The following is a 17,168-nucleotide window of genomic DNA, read 5'->3' on the forward strand; positions in this document are numbered from 1 at the left end:
AGGCAATTGGCTCCACTAGATTTTAGTTAGGGGTAACAGAATAAAGGGGGCTGAATACAAAAGCATGCCACACTTTTCACATATTTATTTGTAAACAATTTGGAAAATCATTTATAATTTTACACAATTATGTGCCACTTTGTGTTGGTCTATCACAGGGGTTGCCAAATTTGCCAAACTTGCTAAACAAAGGGCCAGATTACCGTCCTTCAGGCTGGATTCACACTTGTGGCATTTTCAGTGCATTTTTCCATTTTGCAGATTTGCACTACAGTCCATTTAACATTGGTTTCCTATGGAACACGTTCTGTAGAGCAAATCTGAAAAATACAAAAAGCACTAAAAATGCATAGGTGTGAATCCAGCCTCAGACTTTAAGGGGGCCATCAGCAGTACAAAATTCCCCATCACTGGTGTCAATGGGAGGAATTGTGCCACATTATTGTCATTGGGAGTAATTCTGCCCTATTATTGGTATCATTGGGCCCCATCATTGGTATCATTGGGAGGAATTGTGCCCTTTATTGGTGTCGAATAAAATGGCACCCCAAGGGACGGATAAAATCAAACAATTCCATCTCGTAGTTAAATCTGAGCATGCGTGAGTTTTGGGGTGTCGGAATTGCATACACACGATCTGAATTTCCGATGAAAAGCTCTCATCAGTCTTTTGCTGGCCGAAATTCCAATCGTGTGTACGCGGCATTATTCGTTTTTCTTGTTACAGATTGGGTTATTTTTCTCTGCAATATAATAAATATTTGGCTTTACTGACTTGAGCTGCAAAAAAATGCTGCGGTGCATAGAATTGAATAGACCTCGGTTTCCACTAGTGTGACTTTTCATACGATTTGGGATTGAAAAGTTGCATGACAAGTCGTACCCCATGATTTCCAATGAGTATCGTTCATATCTGTGCAACTTCAAGACACGGCAACTTCAAAGTAGTCCCTGCACTACTTTCGACCCACTTTGATGCGACTTGAGGTCAATAGACCTCAAGAATACACAGGCATTGCTTCAAGTTGCAGCAAAAAAGTGCGGTAAAATCGTGCGACTTTGGGGGAAATATAGACGCAATAGTGGAAATATAGCCTAAAGGGCCATTTTATGACGCTTCATTAAAGTTATAAAAAAAAAAAAGAAAAAGTAACAATGTATCACACTGCCTCTCACTGCTCCTGCACAACGCATGAGCCCTTTTCCCATTGAATACTCACCTTTGCTTCGCCCCCCCCCAAGACTCCCTTCAGCCCTGGAAACTGATGCCAAAGGGGGGAAGACATGGTTGCCTGGTATGGCCTGAATATAATATATATGTGTTCTTCTCTCCTAGTTACCTTGTCATGCCATACATTCCCCTGGACCTGTCGCGGGTCATGAAGATACAAAAACTAAACCACAGCATGATTGTCTATCTCCTCTACCAGATCCTCCGAGGACTACAGGTGAGGCATGGTGTGCGTGGATTGATTGCCTAATAACATAATAACATTCATTGTAAGAGAGAATCTTTGCTAAGTGAGAGGAAATTCCTCAAAGAGCTAATTTACACTGGCACTGCCCTCTGAAGAGCGATCCATGGTAGATCGCTTTTCAAAGGGTGTTTGATGGGGGGGGGGCATTATGCAGCCTATGTTTTAACCCTAAAAACCTGCACCACAACTGCGTGCAGGGTGGTCCCAACACATTATGAGCTGGTCACCGGGAGGATGGTTAGAGGTTAGAGCAGGGGCACAGAGAGCGATAAAACCTGACAGGGGTTCTAGGGCTAGGGTCACACTTTGTGCTTGCTGGGAACACGCACAAAATTGCGCACTTTCCCGACAAACATAGAAATGCACTGCCCTTTAGCGGACACGTGATGGGCCTAGTAAATGTTATTGACACCCCCATGGATTGGCTAATGGGTGCATTTTTACATGCGCCAAACTGCATGGTGTTGCAGCATAAAATAGCATTTTTTTTTGTAAGTTTAGTGTCCTTTGAAGTTTATTTAGCCTATAGTTTGCCTTCCTTGGTAACTTCCGCCCTCACTCTCTAACATACAGTACTAAATATTTTTTTTTTTGTAAATAAAATCTTTCCATTTTCACTATATACCTCATTTTAGTCCCAGCAAAGTAACTACTGGGTTTCTGTGCTTCTCTATGCAAAGCAGGGATATTAGACATGTGCAATTCGTTTTCTTTTAAAAAAAAAATTTAACGAAATTCATTCATTCGTAAATTCGAATATTCGAAAATCCAGAAATTAAAAAAATCCAGAAATTCGAAATTCAAAACCCTGGAAATTCAAAATTCGGAAATCCAGAAAAAAAAAATTTTAATCCGGAAATTAGAAATTTCGAAAATGTGAAAATTCGAAAATTTGAAAACCTAAAAATTCAAAAAGCAAAAAATAATAACTAACTAATAATACGGTAACTTAACTATTACTAGCTATTAAATTATAGGTATTGGAATTTCCATTGAAATGTGTCTCTTAGTTAAAGTAACGAATATGAATTTATGCTTAAGAAATAAACAAAATAGCTAATGATGTTTCTAAATGAATGGAACTTAACAAATTAATAATAATAAATAACAATAATAATAATAGAATAAAAACGTTTTACGGTATTATTAATATTATTATTTATCATGAATTCATTCTGTTCCATTTGTTTAGATGCGGCATTCGTTACTTCAGATAATTCCTAACTTCGGATAAATTCCTATTTGTTACGTTGACTAGCAGCCAAATTTGAAAGGAAATTCCAATACCTATAATTTAATCGTTAGTAATAGTAATTATTATTAGTTAGTTATTTTTTCAAATTTTCTGTTTTTTAGATTTTAATTTTTTTGGATTTTCATTCTTATTTTCAGGTTATTATTAGTTAGTTAGCTATTATTTTGAATTTTTGGATTTTTATTTTTTCTATTTTTCAGATTTTCTTTCCTATTTTCGTTTTTTTGAATTAGTGAATTTACAAATTCTCGTAATTTTGACGAATTTACGAATTTCGAATGACCCGAAAAATGAAAAAAACAAAACAAAAAAACAAAAACAAAAAGCGAATGAAAGGAAAACTAATGAATTTTTCAGCAGTGCACATGTCTAAGGGATATCATGACTGGTGGGAGTTGCTTTAAAAGTGGGCTTTAAGGGATTACGTTTAATCCGTTTATATTTTGAATAATCAGGTTCCTCATCTCCCCTTGATCATCATACTAATACATTTTACCTTTATTGATATTTTATTATATTTATTAATATATAATATAATATTATAAAAAAATATATAATATTATCCAATCATTAAAACTGTCTTCCAGGAGAGGTCCGAATCGTATATTTATTGTGCAACTCATATCCTTCACAACACAAACCTCCATTTTACATCAGAGTATTTGTTCCCTCTTCACATCACAGTCCCTTCTTTACATCAGTCCTCCCCTTCGCATCAACATCCCCCCATTTACATCACAGTCCCCCTTTACTTCCTAGCAGCCCATCTTTACATCAGAGTCCCCCCTTTACATCAAAGTGCTCTTCTTTACATTATACATCCCCTACTTTACCATCCACCTTTTACATCACACCCCCCCCCCCTTATATTGCAGTCCTCATTTTTACATCACAACCCCCCATTTAAATCACAGCCCCCCCCCTTATATTGCAGTCCTCTTTTTTACATCACAGCCCCCCATTTACATCACAGCCCCCCCTTATATTGCAGTCCTCTTTTTTACATCACAGCCCCCCATTTACATAACAGCCCCCCCCCCCCTTATATTGCGGTCCTCTTTTTTTACATCACAGCCCTCCATTTACATCACAGTACCCCAGTCTGCATCACAGTGGTCCCCTTTATATCACAGCCCACCTAACATCTCAGTCCTCCCTTTACATCACAGTTTTCCTCTTTACATTACAGCCTCCCCTTTACAATACAAGCCTGTGTTATATTGCAGCCTTTACAATGCAGCCCCCCCCACCCCACGTGCACACTTTACATATCATGCTACCCCTCTACATGACATCCCTTCTTTATGTTACAGTACCCCCCATTGAATCCCAACCACGACACTATCTGCCTGGAGTTTGCATGTTCTCCCTGTGCCTGCGCGGGTTTCCTCCGGGTACTCCGGTTTCCTCCCACACTCCAAAGACATGCCGGTAGGTTAATCGGATCCTGTCTAAATAGGCCCCAATATGTGTGTGTATGAATGTGAGTTAGGGACCTTACATTGTAAACTCTGTGAGGACAGGGACCGATGAGAATGTACAATGTATATGTAAAGCATTGCATAAAATTGACGGCACTGTATAAGTACCTGTAATAAATACAGATAAATATATTGCAATAGCCCTTTACATCACAGTCCCCAACTTTACATTACAGTCCCCTCTAAACAGTAGCGTCCCCCCTTTACATTGCACCGATTGCTACCTTACACAGCAGGGCAGGGGGCGGAAGGTGTATCAGGTCTGAAAGGAGGGTGGGTACTTTCCAGGTTTTCCTGATAACTAGTAGGTGATTGGTTGCTAGGACCGCCCTGTGTCGTAGTAACCAATCATAACTAGGCTTCTCTTGCACTCTAGCCAGACCAGTCCAACTCTATCCAGAAAGTGTTATACCGTATACACACGATCGGACCTTCCGGCAGACTTGGTCCAGCGGACCGGAATCCATCGGACAATTCGATCATGTGTGGGCTCCAGCGGACTTTTTTTCCCCAAAAGTCAGACGGATATTGAAATAGAACACGTTTCAAATCTATCCGACGGACTAAAAATCGGGAAAACCGTTCGTCTGTATGCTGGTCAGACGGACCAGATATGACGCAAGGGCAGCTATTGGCTACTGGCTATTGAACTTCCTTGTTTAATCCTGTTTACGTCATCACATTCAAAACGAACAGACTTTTGAATGGACTTAGTCCGGTCGTGTGTCGCCAAGTCCGTTCGTTCAGAAAGTCCGTCTGACCTCCGCCGAAAGTCCGTCAGGAAGACCGTCGGACCTAGTCCGTCAAAAAGTCGTGTGTACGCAGCATAACCTTCACAGCGGGGCAGAGGATGGCAGTGCTGGCCGGTCTGGATGGAGGGCAGAGTGGACACAGGTAGCTAAATGTTGCGGCCACGGTGATATGGACAGACCTGTTTCTCAGTCTGGGTCCGGGCCACGGTCCGCCATTCAGTGATGCCTGATCTAGATGATGTTGGACGTTCCTTCATACAAAAAATGAGGCAAGCTCTATATGACCTGCTGCAGCTTCTAACGCATATTGTGAGAAGCTCACAGTGTGCAGTGATATCAGCCATTTCAGTACAGGAGAGGAGTCTGTAGAACTGTGCAACTCTGGAGGGAGGACTGGAGGTCAACTTTAAGGAATTCCCACAGAAAAGGCACAATTATCCAATAAACAGATGTTGATCTTAGTACATTGGGGTCAGGCTTTCGTATGAGAACATAACTGAGATATTGTCAGGGGACGATGGAGGAGAAGGAAACATCCCAGGACTGGGGGGCACAGAACAGACCTTCCCCTGTGATCGCTGACAGCCCCTCCCCCTTTTATTAATTAAACCCCCCCGGTTGTCAGCCGGCCCATCTTATCATCAGCTCCAAACAAAAAAATACTCAGCAAGCATTCCATCTACGTGTTCAGACACCTCGCCGCCCATCCGCCCGCCCGCCACAAAACAAGTCCTGGAAAAATAAAACCACGTTTATAGGAGCCGCAGGAATGTGACTGGTGGAAGGGTAAATGTGAGTCAGTCTGCCAGGTCCGCATTCACCTGATCGAACCTACAAATGATCGAAAATACAAATAACAAATATCAGACCAGAGCGGATATTTAAAGCTGAACTCCGGGGGCTCCCCCTTCAGTCTTGCACAGTTGTACCGGCTTCTCTGCTCTTCTGAAATTGCCTTCTCTGACTTCACTGCACACTCTGCACATCGCTCGGATGTTTTTGATGCCGGGAAAAACGAAGGACAAGTTTGAAAATTCTATGCCGAACGAAAAATAAATTGAAAGGTTAATGGGTTTCCCGTCCAAACTGTTTGCACTAGGTATATGTGAAAAAAAAAAAAAGGATTCATTTATGTCCACTGAACGATTTATCGGTCATTACATGATGGCGCTATCGTTTTCTCTCACAGCCGAATATCCATTTTTCGAAAATGGGTTTGGCTGATTTTTCGTACAGTGTATGGCCAGCATTAGGCTTCTTTCACACTGGGGCGGTGGGGCGTTAGTGGTAAAGCGCCACTAGTTTTAGCGGGGCTTTACCACTGTTATAGTGTCACTTCTCGGCCACTAGTGGGGGTTTTTAACCCCCCACTAGCGGCCCAATAAAGGGTTAAAAGTGCCCGCAAAGGGCCACTGCCGAAGCGCCTTGCAGCCGCTTTGCCAGCGCTGCCCATTGATTTCAATGGGCAGGGGGCGGTGAAGGAGCGGTGTGTACATCGCTCCCGCACCGCCCCAAAGATGCTTCTTGCAGGACTTTTTTTTCAGGCCTTCAAGCGCACCACTCAATTGTGAAAGCACTCGGGCTTTCATACCGAGGTGGCTTGAGAAGCGCTTTTCAGGCGCTTTACAGGCGCTATTTTTAGCTCTAAAATGCCTGAAAAGCCCCTCCATGTGAAAGTAGCCTTAGTGCCATGAAATGAGACAAGTATACACTATAGAGGGATGTGCCTTGTTAATATTTCATGTCTGAGATTTACAACTACTTTAACTACAAAAAAAAAAAATCACATTGCCTCATATGCTGTGTGGCAGAGCCTTGCAAATCTCAGGTCTGGAGGGACAGATATACACGTTTGCAGGTAAAGCTCACTTATATGTATTTAGCTGTTTTCCTGGAGTTCAGCATTAAGGCACTTAAATTTTCCTGAACTCTGCCAGCATTACCAACCTCAGCTTGGCAGAAATAGGTAGACGTGCACTTTTTTAGTTTTATTTGTTTTTTTGAATTCGAAAATTCGGACTTTCAAATTTCCGGATTTTCAAATTTTCCATTTTCGATCTTTGAATTTTCAGATTTTCTAATTTTGACATTTCCGAAATTCCAAATTCCGAATTTTCGAAAGTTTGAATTTCCGAAATTCCACATTTTCCTAAGTTCTAATTTCCGCAACTTCTGAAATTTCGAATTTCTTAAATTTTTCACATTTCCAGATATAGAATTTCCAAAATTTAGAATTTCAAAATTCCGAATTTTCAAAACTTCAGGAATTTAGAATTTCCATATTTCGACATTGCGGATTTCCGAATTTTCGATTTTCAAATTTAGAATTTTTTAATTTTCAGATTTTCGAATTTTCAAAGTTTGAAATTTCCCAAATTATGAATTTCCGAAAGTTCGAATTTCCGAAAGCTCAAATTTCCAAAAGTTTGAATTTCCGAAAGTTCGAATTTCCGAACTTTTGACATTCCGAACTTCCGAAAATTTCTGAAATTTTCCAAAATTTTCACATTTCCAGATTTCGAATTTCCAAAATTTCGAATTTCCGAATTACAAATTTCAGAAACTTCAGAAATGTAAAATTTCCGAATTTTCAGAAATTTGGAAATGTAAAAATTCGGAAATTATAAATTCGGAATTAACAAATTTGTCAAAATTCTTTAAAAAACTAATTAGAAACTTAACGAATTGCCTAAACATGCCTACAAATGTCTAGAAATAGGCCTAAATGGCAGCTGAGGACTGCGGTGATATGACTGCAGTGACATACGTTGCGTACAAACCTACAATAAATAAATGGTGGCCAATGGCTCGGCGTTGTCATTAGTATGAAGAAATATGTTTAATGTCCTCATTTATGAGATGACTGTTTTAAACAAACAAGTCATTCCCCTGTAGCAGAGTTGTCAGGAGTAAACTTTTCGGTCCTATGTGGAGAGGAAGAGTTATGGCCGCGTATTCATCGATTTGTTCCCACACAGTAAATTTATGAACACCCCTGCATGGCAAGACTGCTGAAAATCAATCGGAAGGAGCCGTGTAATAATAATAAAGGAAGTCGAATCTCAAAGGATTATTTTGGTGTATTTCCTATGAGAAATGATTAATAGCAGAGTGTTCACCCAGGAAGTTTCATGGCGGCCCCTTCATTTGCTGTTATCAAGATCAGAGTGTCAGAACAAGCTGATGTTTCAGAAATATAAATTGTGTAATACCCTTCCTGACCTTCCATTATATACTATATTGTCAAAAGTATTGGGACTCCTGCCTTTACACGCACATTAACTTTAATGGCATCCCAGTCTTATGCCCTGTACACACGATCGGACTTTCCAACGGAAAATGTGCGATCGGAGCTTGTTGTTTGAAATTCCAACCGCGTGTGGGCTCCAGCAGACATTTTCCATCTGAATTTCCGACACACAAAGTTTGAGAGCTGGATCTAAAATTTTCCCACAACAAAATCCGTGTGTGTACACAATTCCGACGCACAAAGTACCACGCATGCTCGGAATCAAGCAGAGGAGCAGCACTGGCTACTGAACTTCATTTTTCTCAGCTCGTCGTACGTGTTGTATGTCACAGCGTTCTTGACGTTCGCAATTTCCGACCAACTTTGTGCAACCGTGTGTATGCAAGACAAGTTTGAGCCAACATCCGTCGGAAAAAATCCCATGGATTTTGTTGTCTGAATGTCCAATCAATGTCCGATCGTGTGTACAGGACATTAGTCCGTAGGGTTTAATATTGAGTTGGCCCACCCTGTGCAGCTTTAACAGCTTCAATTCTTCTGGGAAGGCTGTCCACAAGGTTTAAAAGTGTGTCTATGGGAATGTTTAACCATTCTTCCAGAAGTGCATTAGTGAGGTCAGGCACTGATGTTGGACGAGAAGCCCTGGCTTGCAGTCTCTGCTCTAATTCATCCCAAAGGTATTCTATTGGGTTGAGGTCAGGACTCTGTGCAGGCCAGTCAAGTTCCTCCACCCCAAACTCGCTCATCCATGTCTTTATGGACCTTCCTGGGGACAACCCAAAGTTTAGGATTTTCTTTTACTTTCACTTTCAATAATAACAGTAAACAGGACAAATAGAGAAGGTGACAGCAATAAAACTGACAGGTTTTCTAATCCCTCTCCACTCTATCCAAAACGGAAAAAAAAGTTTTGTCTTTAGTTATAAATTAACACCGGATGCTCCAAATCACATTAACGATTAAATAACTGGAAGAATATATTTGTACTATAGCAGAGAAGATCGATAATGGCACACCCATGTATGCCAGAGCAGCTCTTTATTGATCCATAAAATCAAATACATGGAAGATGAGACTTCTAACATGTTTCATGTACACAGGCGCTTAGTCATAGAATGAGTTAGGCCCCTTTCACACTGGGGCAGTGCGGCCGTTGGCGGTAAAGCGCCGCTATTTTTGGCAGCGCTTTATCGTTGTTTTAGCGGCGGTCTGCGGGCGCTAGCGGGGTGGTTTTGACCCCCGCTAGCGGACAAAATAGGTTAAAACCGCCCGCAAAGCGCCGCTTTGCCGGCGGTATTGCCGCACTGTCACATTGATTTCAATGGGTAGGAGCGGTTTAGGAGCGGTGAATACACCTCTCCTTCACCGCTCCAAAGATGCGGCTAGCAGGACTTTTTTCACCGTCCTGCTAGCGCACCGCTCCAGTGTGAAAGCCCTGCGGCTTTCACACTGGAAAACCGCCCCAGTGTGAAAGGGGTCCAAGAATAGCCTTCTATGAAGTACTTGTGTACGCAAAACATGTTAGAAGTCTCTACTCATCTCCTATATATTTGAGTTTTTGGATCAATTAATAAGACGCTTTGGTATATGTGTGCGTGCTGTTATCCATCTTCTCTGTAGTAGAGATTGCCAGTGACCAGCTGTAGGAGCACCTGACTGCGGCACATAGGCCTAAGCTAACCTGGAGCGATAGCATGCTTTATTGATATAAGTCAACCATTCTCAACCAGGGTTCCATGCAGTGATGGCTGGTGAAGTTTTAGGATGGGGAGGTGCCAGAACCCGCCCTTCCTTTTTGACCCCTCCCACTTCTCATAAACCCCACCCCTTATAGAATCCACCCACTCCGTCCCATGTATTTTACTTGCTTCCACCCATAGTATCAGGAGTATACAGCTCAGCATCACAGGACAGAGTATAAAGATCAGCCTTGCAGATCAGGGTATATAGCTCAGCATTACTGATAGGGTATATAGCTCAGCATTACAGATAGGGTATATAGCCCAGAATTACAGATAGGGTATATAGCCCAGCAATACAGATAGGGTATATAGCCCTTTTATATGCTACGGAGGGACTCTGCTGAGGGCACCTGATGTAAGGAGGGACTTTGCTGGGGGCACCTGATGTAAGGAGGGACTTTGCTGGGGGCACATGATGTAAGGTGGGACTCTGCTGGGGGCACCTGATGTAAGGACAAACTCAGCTGGGGACACCTGGTGGCAAGCGATGTGGCTAATGACACGCTCAGGGCTCCCACTGATTCCGCATTATGGTGAGTTTAATGATTTAATTTTATATTACAATGTAATATTAGAAATAATGCACTTCAATTATCCTAACACCATAGCAACCATGGGGCTGGGATGATTAAAGCACTAACACCAGGTGTTTGGAGTATCTTTATCTGCTGATTGTTAAACTTTGTAGAATATACATATTTCTATTGTTGTGTAGGATCTGGTCCTGTTGTCCCTCCCTCTCTCCCTCCCTTGTTCATCTCAGACGCTAACCACACCCCTTAGGACCACACCCTTTAAGCCACGCTGACTATTTCATTGAAACCACACCCGTTTTCACCAAGTTGGAGGGGTCAAAAAGGAAGGGCGGGGTCTGGCGCCCCCCCCCCATCCTAAAACTTCACCAGCCGCTACTGCCTGTAGGTACAAGTGCTGTAACAGAGTTTACAACCACTTTAAGTGTTACTTAATCTTAATAGCCTTATAATATAGGTGCAATGGTCATTGGCCAAATAGCATACATACCTTGTAAGGTTTTCTGGGCTCTGTATACCATCATTGCTATTTTGAGGCTATATTTTCACTTACTAAATGAGAATGTACCATCATTTATACAGCTTGCTATAGAACATGGAGCTTAGGCTTGAAAAAAAAAGGTTTAAACTTTTAGCATTTTTATGCCGCAGTAGGTGATCCTGTTTTGTCCAGTAAGGAAATCAATAAATGCGTTTATCATAAGGTCTAACACCCCAGTGCTAGTAGGAAGCACATTCCTAGGAGATATTTATTGCTTGGAGGGAGTAGAGACAGAAATAATATCAATCTTGCTCCTGTATGTTTACAGTTGCCTCCTACTCGATAAATGGACCGTATCAGAGAGGAATGCCGGGATCACTGTACATTCCACCCCAATCTAGCTGTGCTTATCTGATCCTCCAATGCCAGGGACATTCATCACGGCTGTCAGCAGGCCTCACAAAGTGCTCCTGTTCATGTACCCAGCCAGACCTTCTGTTATATATTTTATATTTCTCATATTTGTATAGCCCAGACAGCCAAGTATATAGAACCGTTCTCCAAATGCATTTACAATCTAATATTCTTATCGCGTACACCCAGTCACATACAAACAAGGCTTAGCAAACACTAGAAAACGTCTCCTCCCGATAGGCAGAAAAGGGAGCTGTTCTGTAGTCCAGCAGAATAGAATTAGGGAGGACTGACAACACTACTTGGGATCTCAGTGTATCAGTGGTGCAGTGTTGTCAGCGCAAACAGGAAGTTATTAATATATCGCCGACAATTTACGCAGATTTTTATATACAGTATATATTGTGCATCCACATCAATGGGTCTTTTCTGTACTTGCAGCATTTTTAGGGCCTGTGTTGGTGGATTTTTCTTTGCTTCAGATGACTTTTGTACTCCTACACAAGTCTAATGCCCCGTACACACGATCGGACTTTCCGCCAACAAAACCGTGGATTTTTGTTCGAAGGTTGTTGGCTCAAACTTGTCTTGCATACACACGGTCACAGAAATGTTGGCCAACAATTACGAACATGGGAACGTGGTGACTTAGATATTTTATAGATAAGCAACTCCTATCCTCATATTGATTAGTGGTTCCAAATTAATAACTACTGCAGTAGGGAACAAACACAAAAGATACGCTCAGCATCTTTCCAAATAACTGTTCTCCTTTATTATGACACATTTGAAGGTTTTTATACACATGATTACGTAGGTATCACATTAATATTACAATTGTACGTTTATGGTAACAAGGGGCGTAACATAGGCAGGCTCACTCTAATCAGGACTCGAAAGCATGCAAAACATGTACCGAAAGCACTATTAGTGCCGTCTGCACAGTGAGGGCATTGTGCAATACATATAAAATAGAATACAATTATATACAGAACTTACAAATTTCCATTACAGTGGTGACGTACAAGACGTACGACGAGCCGATAAAAAGGAAGTTCAATAGTCATGTGATATATCCATTACGAACGCTAGTTTTACAAGACCGAGCGCTTCCGACTCGTACTTAATTCCAAGCATGCGTGGAATTTTGTGCGATGGACTTGTGTACACACGATCAGAAAGTCCGACAACAAAATTTTGTTGGCGGAAAATTTGAGAACCTGCTGGCAAACATTTGTTGGTGGAAAGTCCAACAACAAATGTTCGATGGAGCATACACAAGGTCGGACTTTCCGCCAACAAGTTCACATCCAACATTTCCCGTCGGACAGTCCGGCCGTGTGTATGCGGCATAAGGGTTCATTACACTTATTCTTTAATGGCACCCCAAGGCGATGCGATTCTGTTGCGATTGTGTCGCGACGCGATAGTGTGCCGATTGCATCAAAACTTGAGCTTCTTGTTCGTAATCTTCTGAAGAATGTACACTGAGCTGCGCATGCACAGCTCAGTTTACATTTCCGTCATGGAGCTAGTGTTTCCCGGGATGAAGGACTCCATGCATGCCGCACCAGCCAATCAAGACTGACAAAGACTGGCACCTGGAGGAAGCCAGGAGAAGATACCAGTGAGGGACCTAGCAGAACTGTTGGAGCAGAGATAAATAGTGCTGCGTTTAGTTCCATTTTAAAGCAGGTCAGAAAGGGGGTCAACTGCAGCTATCAATAAATTCTGTAGGCATCTAAGGGCTAATTTACACACCAGGGGGTGTACATTAAGGTGAGCATAACGTGCACATGCTAATAAGAGTCCTTCTTGCCGCCCCCCCAGCCCCTTTTTAAACTTATATTTAAATCTACGTGTGGCAGAATTTTTTTGTGCAAAAATTCAACAAGTCCTATTTATTTTCAGCGTACACCAACGCAGCATGTTGGTGTAAACTGAAGCAATAGGATATAAGGCCAATTGTCTTGTCTATGCGGTATTGGCTATGCGGAAAAGGTATTGGCCAATGCTGCCTAAAGCAGCCCAATGGTTCTGGTGGGAACCAGCTATGGTTGCCACCTCATCCATTTAAACCAGAACACATAGTAATTACACAGGTTCTGTTGCTAATTAAGGTGGTAATTAAATTCACTCGGTGCCTTATCTGCATTTAATTAGCCTCAGAACCTGTGTAACTCATATGTGTTTGAGTTTAAGGGATGAGGTGGCAACTGTAGAACCAGCACTCAGGCTGATGCCATAGACACAACCTCAAGCCCATCTACACAGGCCTATAAGGAGACAACATGCATAAATGCATTTATTGCAGGACTATATGTGCTTTTTTATTTTGCCCAGAATACACTTTGTGGTGTATTTATAAAACATTTGTTCAACGAATGTCAGAAACATTTGTGCAAGCTGAACAAAATGTCACTGTTTTTTAATAGATTAATTCCTGTATAACCAGCTCCATCTAGTGGACAAAATGCAGTAGATTTCCTCATTGAGGTATTTCAGAAAACTATACTGCCTTTTGGCCACTGGATGAAGCTGATGATACAAGAATTCATCTATTAGAGAACATACAGTGACATTTCGTTCAGCTTGCACAAATGATTCTGACAGTTATGTAACAAATGTTTTATAAATAGACCCCTTATTGCCATATTATGCTTGAAATGACGTGACCGTAAATACTAAGTACCATCAGACACATTTTATTGATGATATTTTAATTATATATTTATATTTTTTCCAGTATATTCATTCTGTGGGTGTCGTGCACAGGGTAAGTTCCTTACACATTCATTTACTTTCCATCGCTCTCACAAAATGACTTTCTATCATTGTCTTAGCAACATGTATTTAAGATGGAGGAGTGGACAACCCTTGACTGAAAGTGTTGAACAAATCAGGGAATCTGATTGGTGCAATGTGCTGAGTAAGGCCATCGCACATAGGAAAATGTCCTGTAGTATGCTTTCTTGTTAGCTGCTGCAGTCTTCTGACCATTCAGATCAAGTGAGACATGTATCGCCCATACGATGCACAGAAGAAAGCCGGCACAATGCATACAGCAGCGGAGTGTGTACTTTATTTACACATACAGAGGACTACAGCCATAAAAGTGTCAACGTGTTTCTGCCACTCAGGCCTTATGAGTCATGAGTAAAGCCTGAGCAGCAGAAACGCGTTGACCGTAAGCAGTTCTGCAAAAGACCCGAGCAAGCAAGTACAAGTAGTGTTCTATTGCAGAAGGATCCTTGCATGTATTTTTTGTGATACATAGCATGCCTGCCTGCTTGCAATTTGTTATAAAATACCTTCAGTTCCACTTTAATGATTGGGTTTTTTTGGTGTCCATTGTTGGGCTTTAAAGCGTAACTAAACCGGCCCATCCTCTGCAGCCAAGGAAGCTGCCATCTTGGCTTCTGTTTGATCTGCAACTGCCATGGTGCTGCACATGTGATTAGTTATGGCACCAGTTATTTGATAATTCGACGGTTATGTTGAAAGCACAAGTAAATGTGATAGTTAGAATTCCAAGCATGCTGGGAATGTAACTGTGTTTTGAAACTGTTAAAACGGAACTAAACCCTCCTATCTTTTTCAGCCAAGGGAGCTGCCGTCTTGGCCGCTGTTTGATCTGTAACTGTCATGTGATCAGTTATGACACCAGCCGTTTGATGGTTTGACTGTTTGATTGACAGCACAAGCAAATGTAATGGCTTTGCGGGCATGCTTAGAATGTAAAGCCCCATACACACTATCAGTTTTTCTGCTGAGTTTTTCCTTCAAATTTACCAAAACCATATAATATGAGGTCAAACCTTAGGAGTTTCAATTTGTATGCAATCAGGCAGGCCCTTGCACTACATAGTTTTGGTAAACTTGATGGAAAAACTCAGCAGAAAAACTGATAGTGTGTATGGGGCTTTACTATTTTTTTAAACCGTTAGGTTTAGTTCCACTTTCTAATTTCAAATATAATATTTATTAAAAACATGTTTCTGAATCTTGAAAATATGGTCATTCAATAATGTTTGTATATTGCTTAGTTATTCTGTGCCCTCATTAAGAATATTGTATCATATGCTTGTTTTCTGTATTTCAGGACTTAAAACCGAGCAATCTGGGTGTGAATGAAAACTATGAGATTAAGGTAAAGGACCAACCCACTTCAAAATCCGGTATTTGCAATACTGATCAGTAGTGATGGCCGAACGGTTCGCCCGGCGGTCGTTTCGCGGCGAATTTCCGACTTTCGCCGTCCGCGGGTTCGAACGCCTTTTTCCGTCGTTCGCCCCGGCGGACTTACGTGTTTAATGTATACAAGAACTTTAACCTTTCGTGACACGTTTATCATGTGTTACAGGACAACCAATTGAGACATGACAGCTCATGGACACTTGGACATTCCCCCTAACCTATAAATACACCCGATCCGGTGGCCATTTTACATTCTTTCTTCTGTCACTGTAGGGAAAGGATCCTGTGTGGAGTAGGGACAGAGAAAACGCTAGCTATTTGGTACACAAAAGTTCTTTTCAGGACTGGTATAGGTGTTAGGTCAGCAGCCTGAGTTTCTTTTGTCAGTTTAGATAAAGGGACAGAGCGCTGTATGCTGCTATTTTAGGGACAGCTCAGCCAGATTAGTCTTTCTTCATCATCATCATCATCATCATCATTAGCTGTTACTATCAGGTCCACAAAAGAGCTGTTCCAGCTAATCGTTCCAGCCTACTCTTTTTTGCCAATTTGTATAGGGACAGGCAGGAAGCAGTGTGTCAGGCAGTGAGGATAATTTTAAAGACTTGCTGTTACTATTAGTTCCACAAAGGTTCTTTTCAGGACTGGTATCAGTGGTACGGTAATAGGCTTGTACACGTATAATATTCTTTCTTCCAAATATAGAAAGAATATTATACTTGACTGCTGCCCTTCTGCTGCAGTCTGCTAATCATTCACAACTCACTTGTTCCACAAAAGTTCTTATAAGGACTGGTAACTTGGTCTGTCTAGGGTGCTACGGTACATAGGCTTGGGTGCGGTACAGTCTGCTGTTCTGTAAGGACCGCTATCGGTCCACAATAGATAGGGTTGCCGTGCACTACTGCTGACCGCTGCCCTATACTGCAGCAGTCCTTCAGCGGTATAGGGACTGACGCACAGTCTGCTAAACACTAATACACAACCTGCTTGGTCCACAAAAGTTCTTATAAGGACTGGTAACTTGGTATAGGGTGCTACGGTACATAGGCCTGAGTGCGTTACAGTCTGCTGTTCTGTAAGGACCGCTATCGGTCCACAATACATAGGGTTGACGTGCACTACTGCTGACCGCTGCCCTATACTGCAGCAGTCCTTCAGCGGTATAGGGACTGACGCACAGTCTGCTAAACACTAACACACAACCTGCTTGGTCCCCAAAAGTTCTTATAAGGACTGGTAACTTGGTATAGGGTGCTACGGTACATAGGCCTGAGTGCGTTACAGTCTGCTGTTCTGTAAGGACCGCTATCGGTCCACAATACATAGGGTTGCCGTGCACTACTGCTGACCGCTGCCCTATACTGCAGCAGTCCTTCATTGGTATAGGGACTGACGTACAGTCTGCTAATCACTAACACACAACCTGCTTGGTCCACAAAAGTTCTTATAAGGACTGGTAACTTGGTATAGGGTGCTACGGTACATAGGCCTGAGTGCGTTACAGTCTGCTGTTCTGTAAGGACCGCTATCGGTCCACAATACATAGGGTTGCCGTGCACTACTGCTGACCGCTGCCCTATAC

General features: G+C 41.9%; 1 protein-coding gene across 1 annotated transcript in view; it reads left to right on the plus strand.

The window, feature by feature from the left end:
• Positions 1-17,168, plus strand: part of LOC143927635 (mitogen-activated protein kinase 12-like) — an 80,005-nt gene that overhangs the window by 13,522 nt on the left and 49,315 nt on the right. Inside the window, exons 4-6 of the mRNA XM_077451817.1 lie at positions 1,337-1,448; positions 14,133-14,162; positions 15,489-15,536. Coding sequence (XP_077307943.1) covers positions 1,337-1,448; positions 14,133-14,162; positions 15,489-15,536 — 190 coding nt within the window. The remainder of the gene's footprint in view (positions 1-1,336; positions 1,449-14,132; positions 14,163-15,488; positions 15,537-17,168) is intronic.

This window comes from Lithobates pipiens, unplaced genomic scaffold (genome assembly GCF_037356315.1).
Source record: "Lithobates pipiens isolate NorthernLeopardFrog02 unplaced genomic scaffold, aLitPip1_a1.2 Scaffold_23, whole genome shotgun sequence".
Lineage (NCBI taxonomy): Eukaryota > Metazoa > Chordata > Amphibia > Anura > Ranidae > Lithobates > Lithobates pipiens.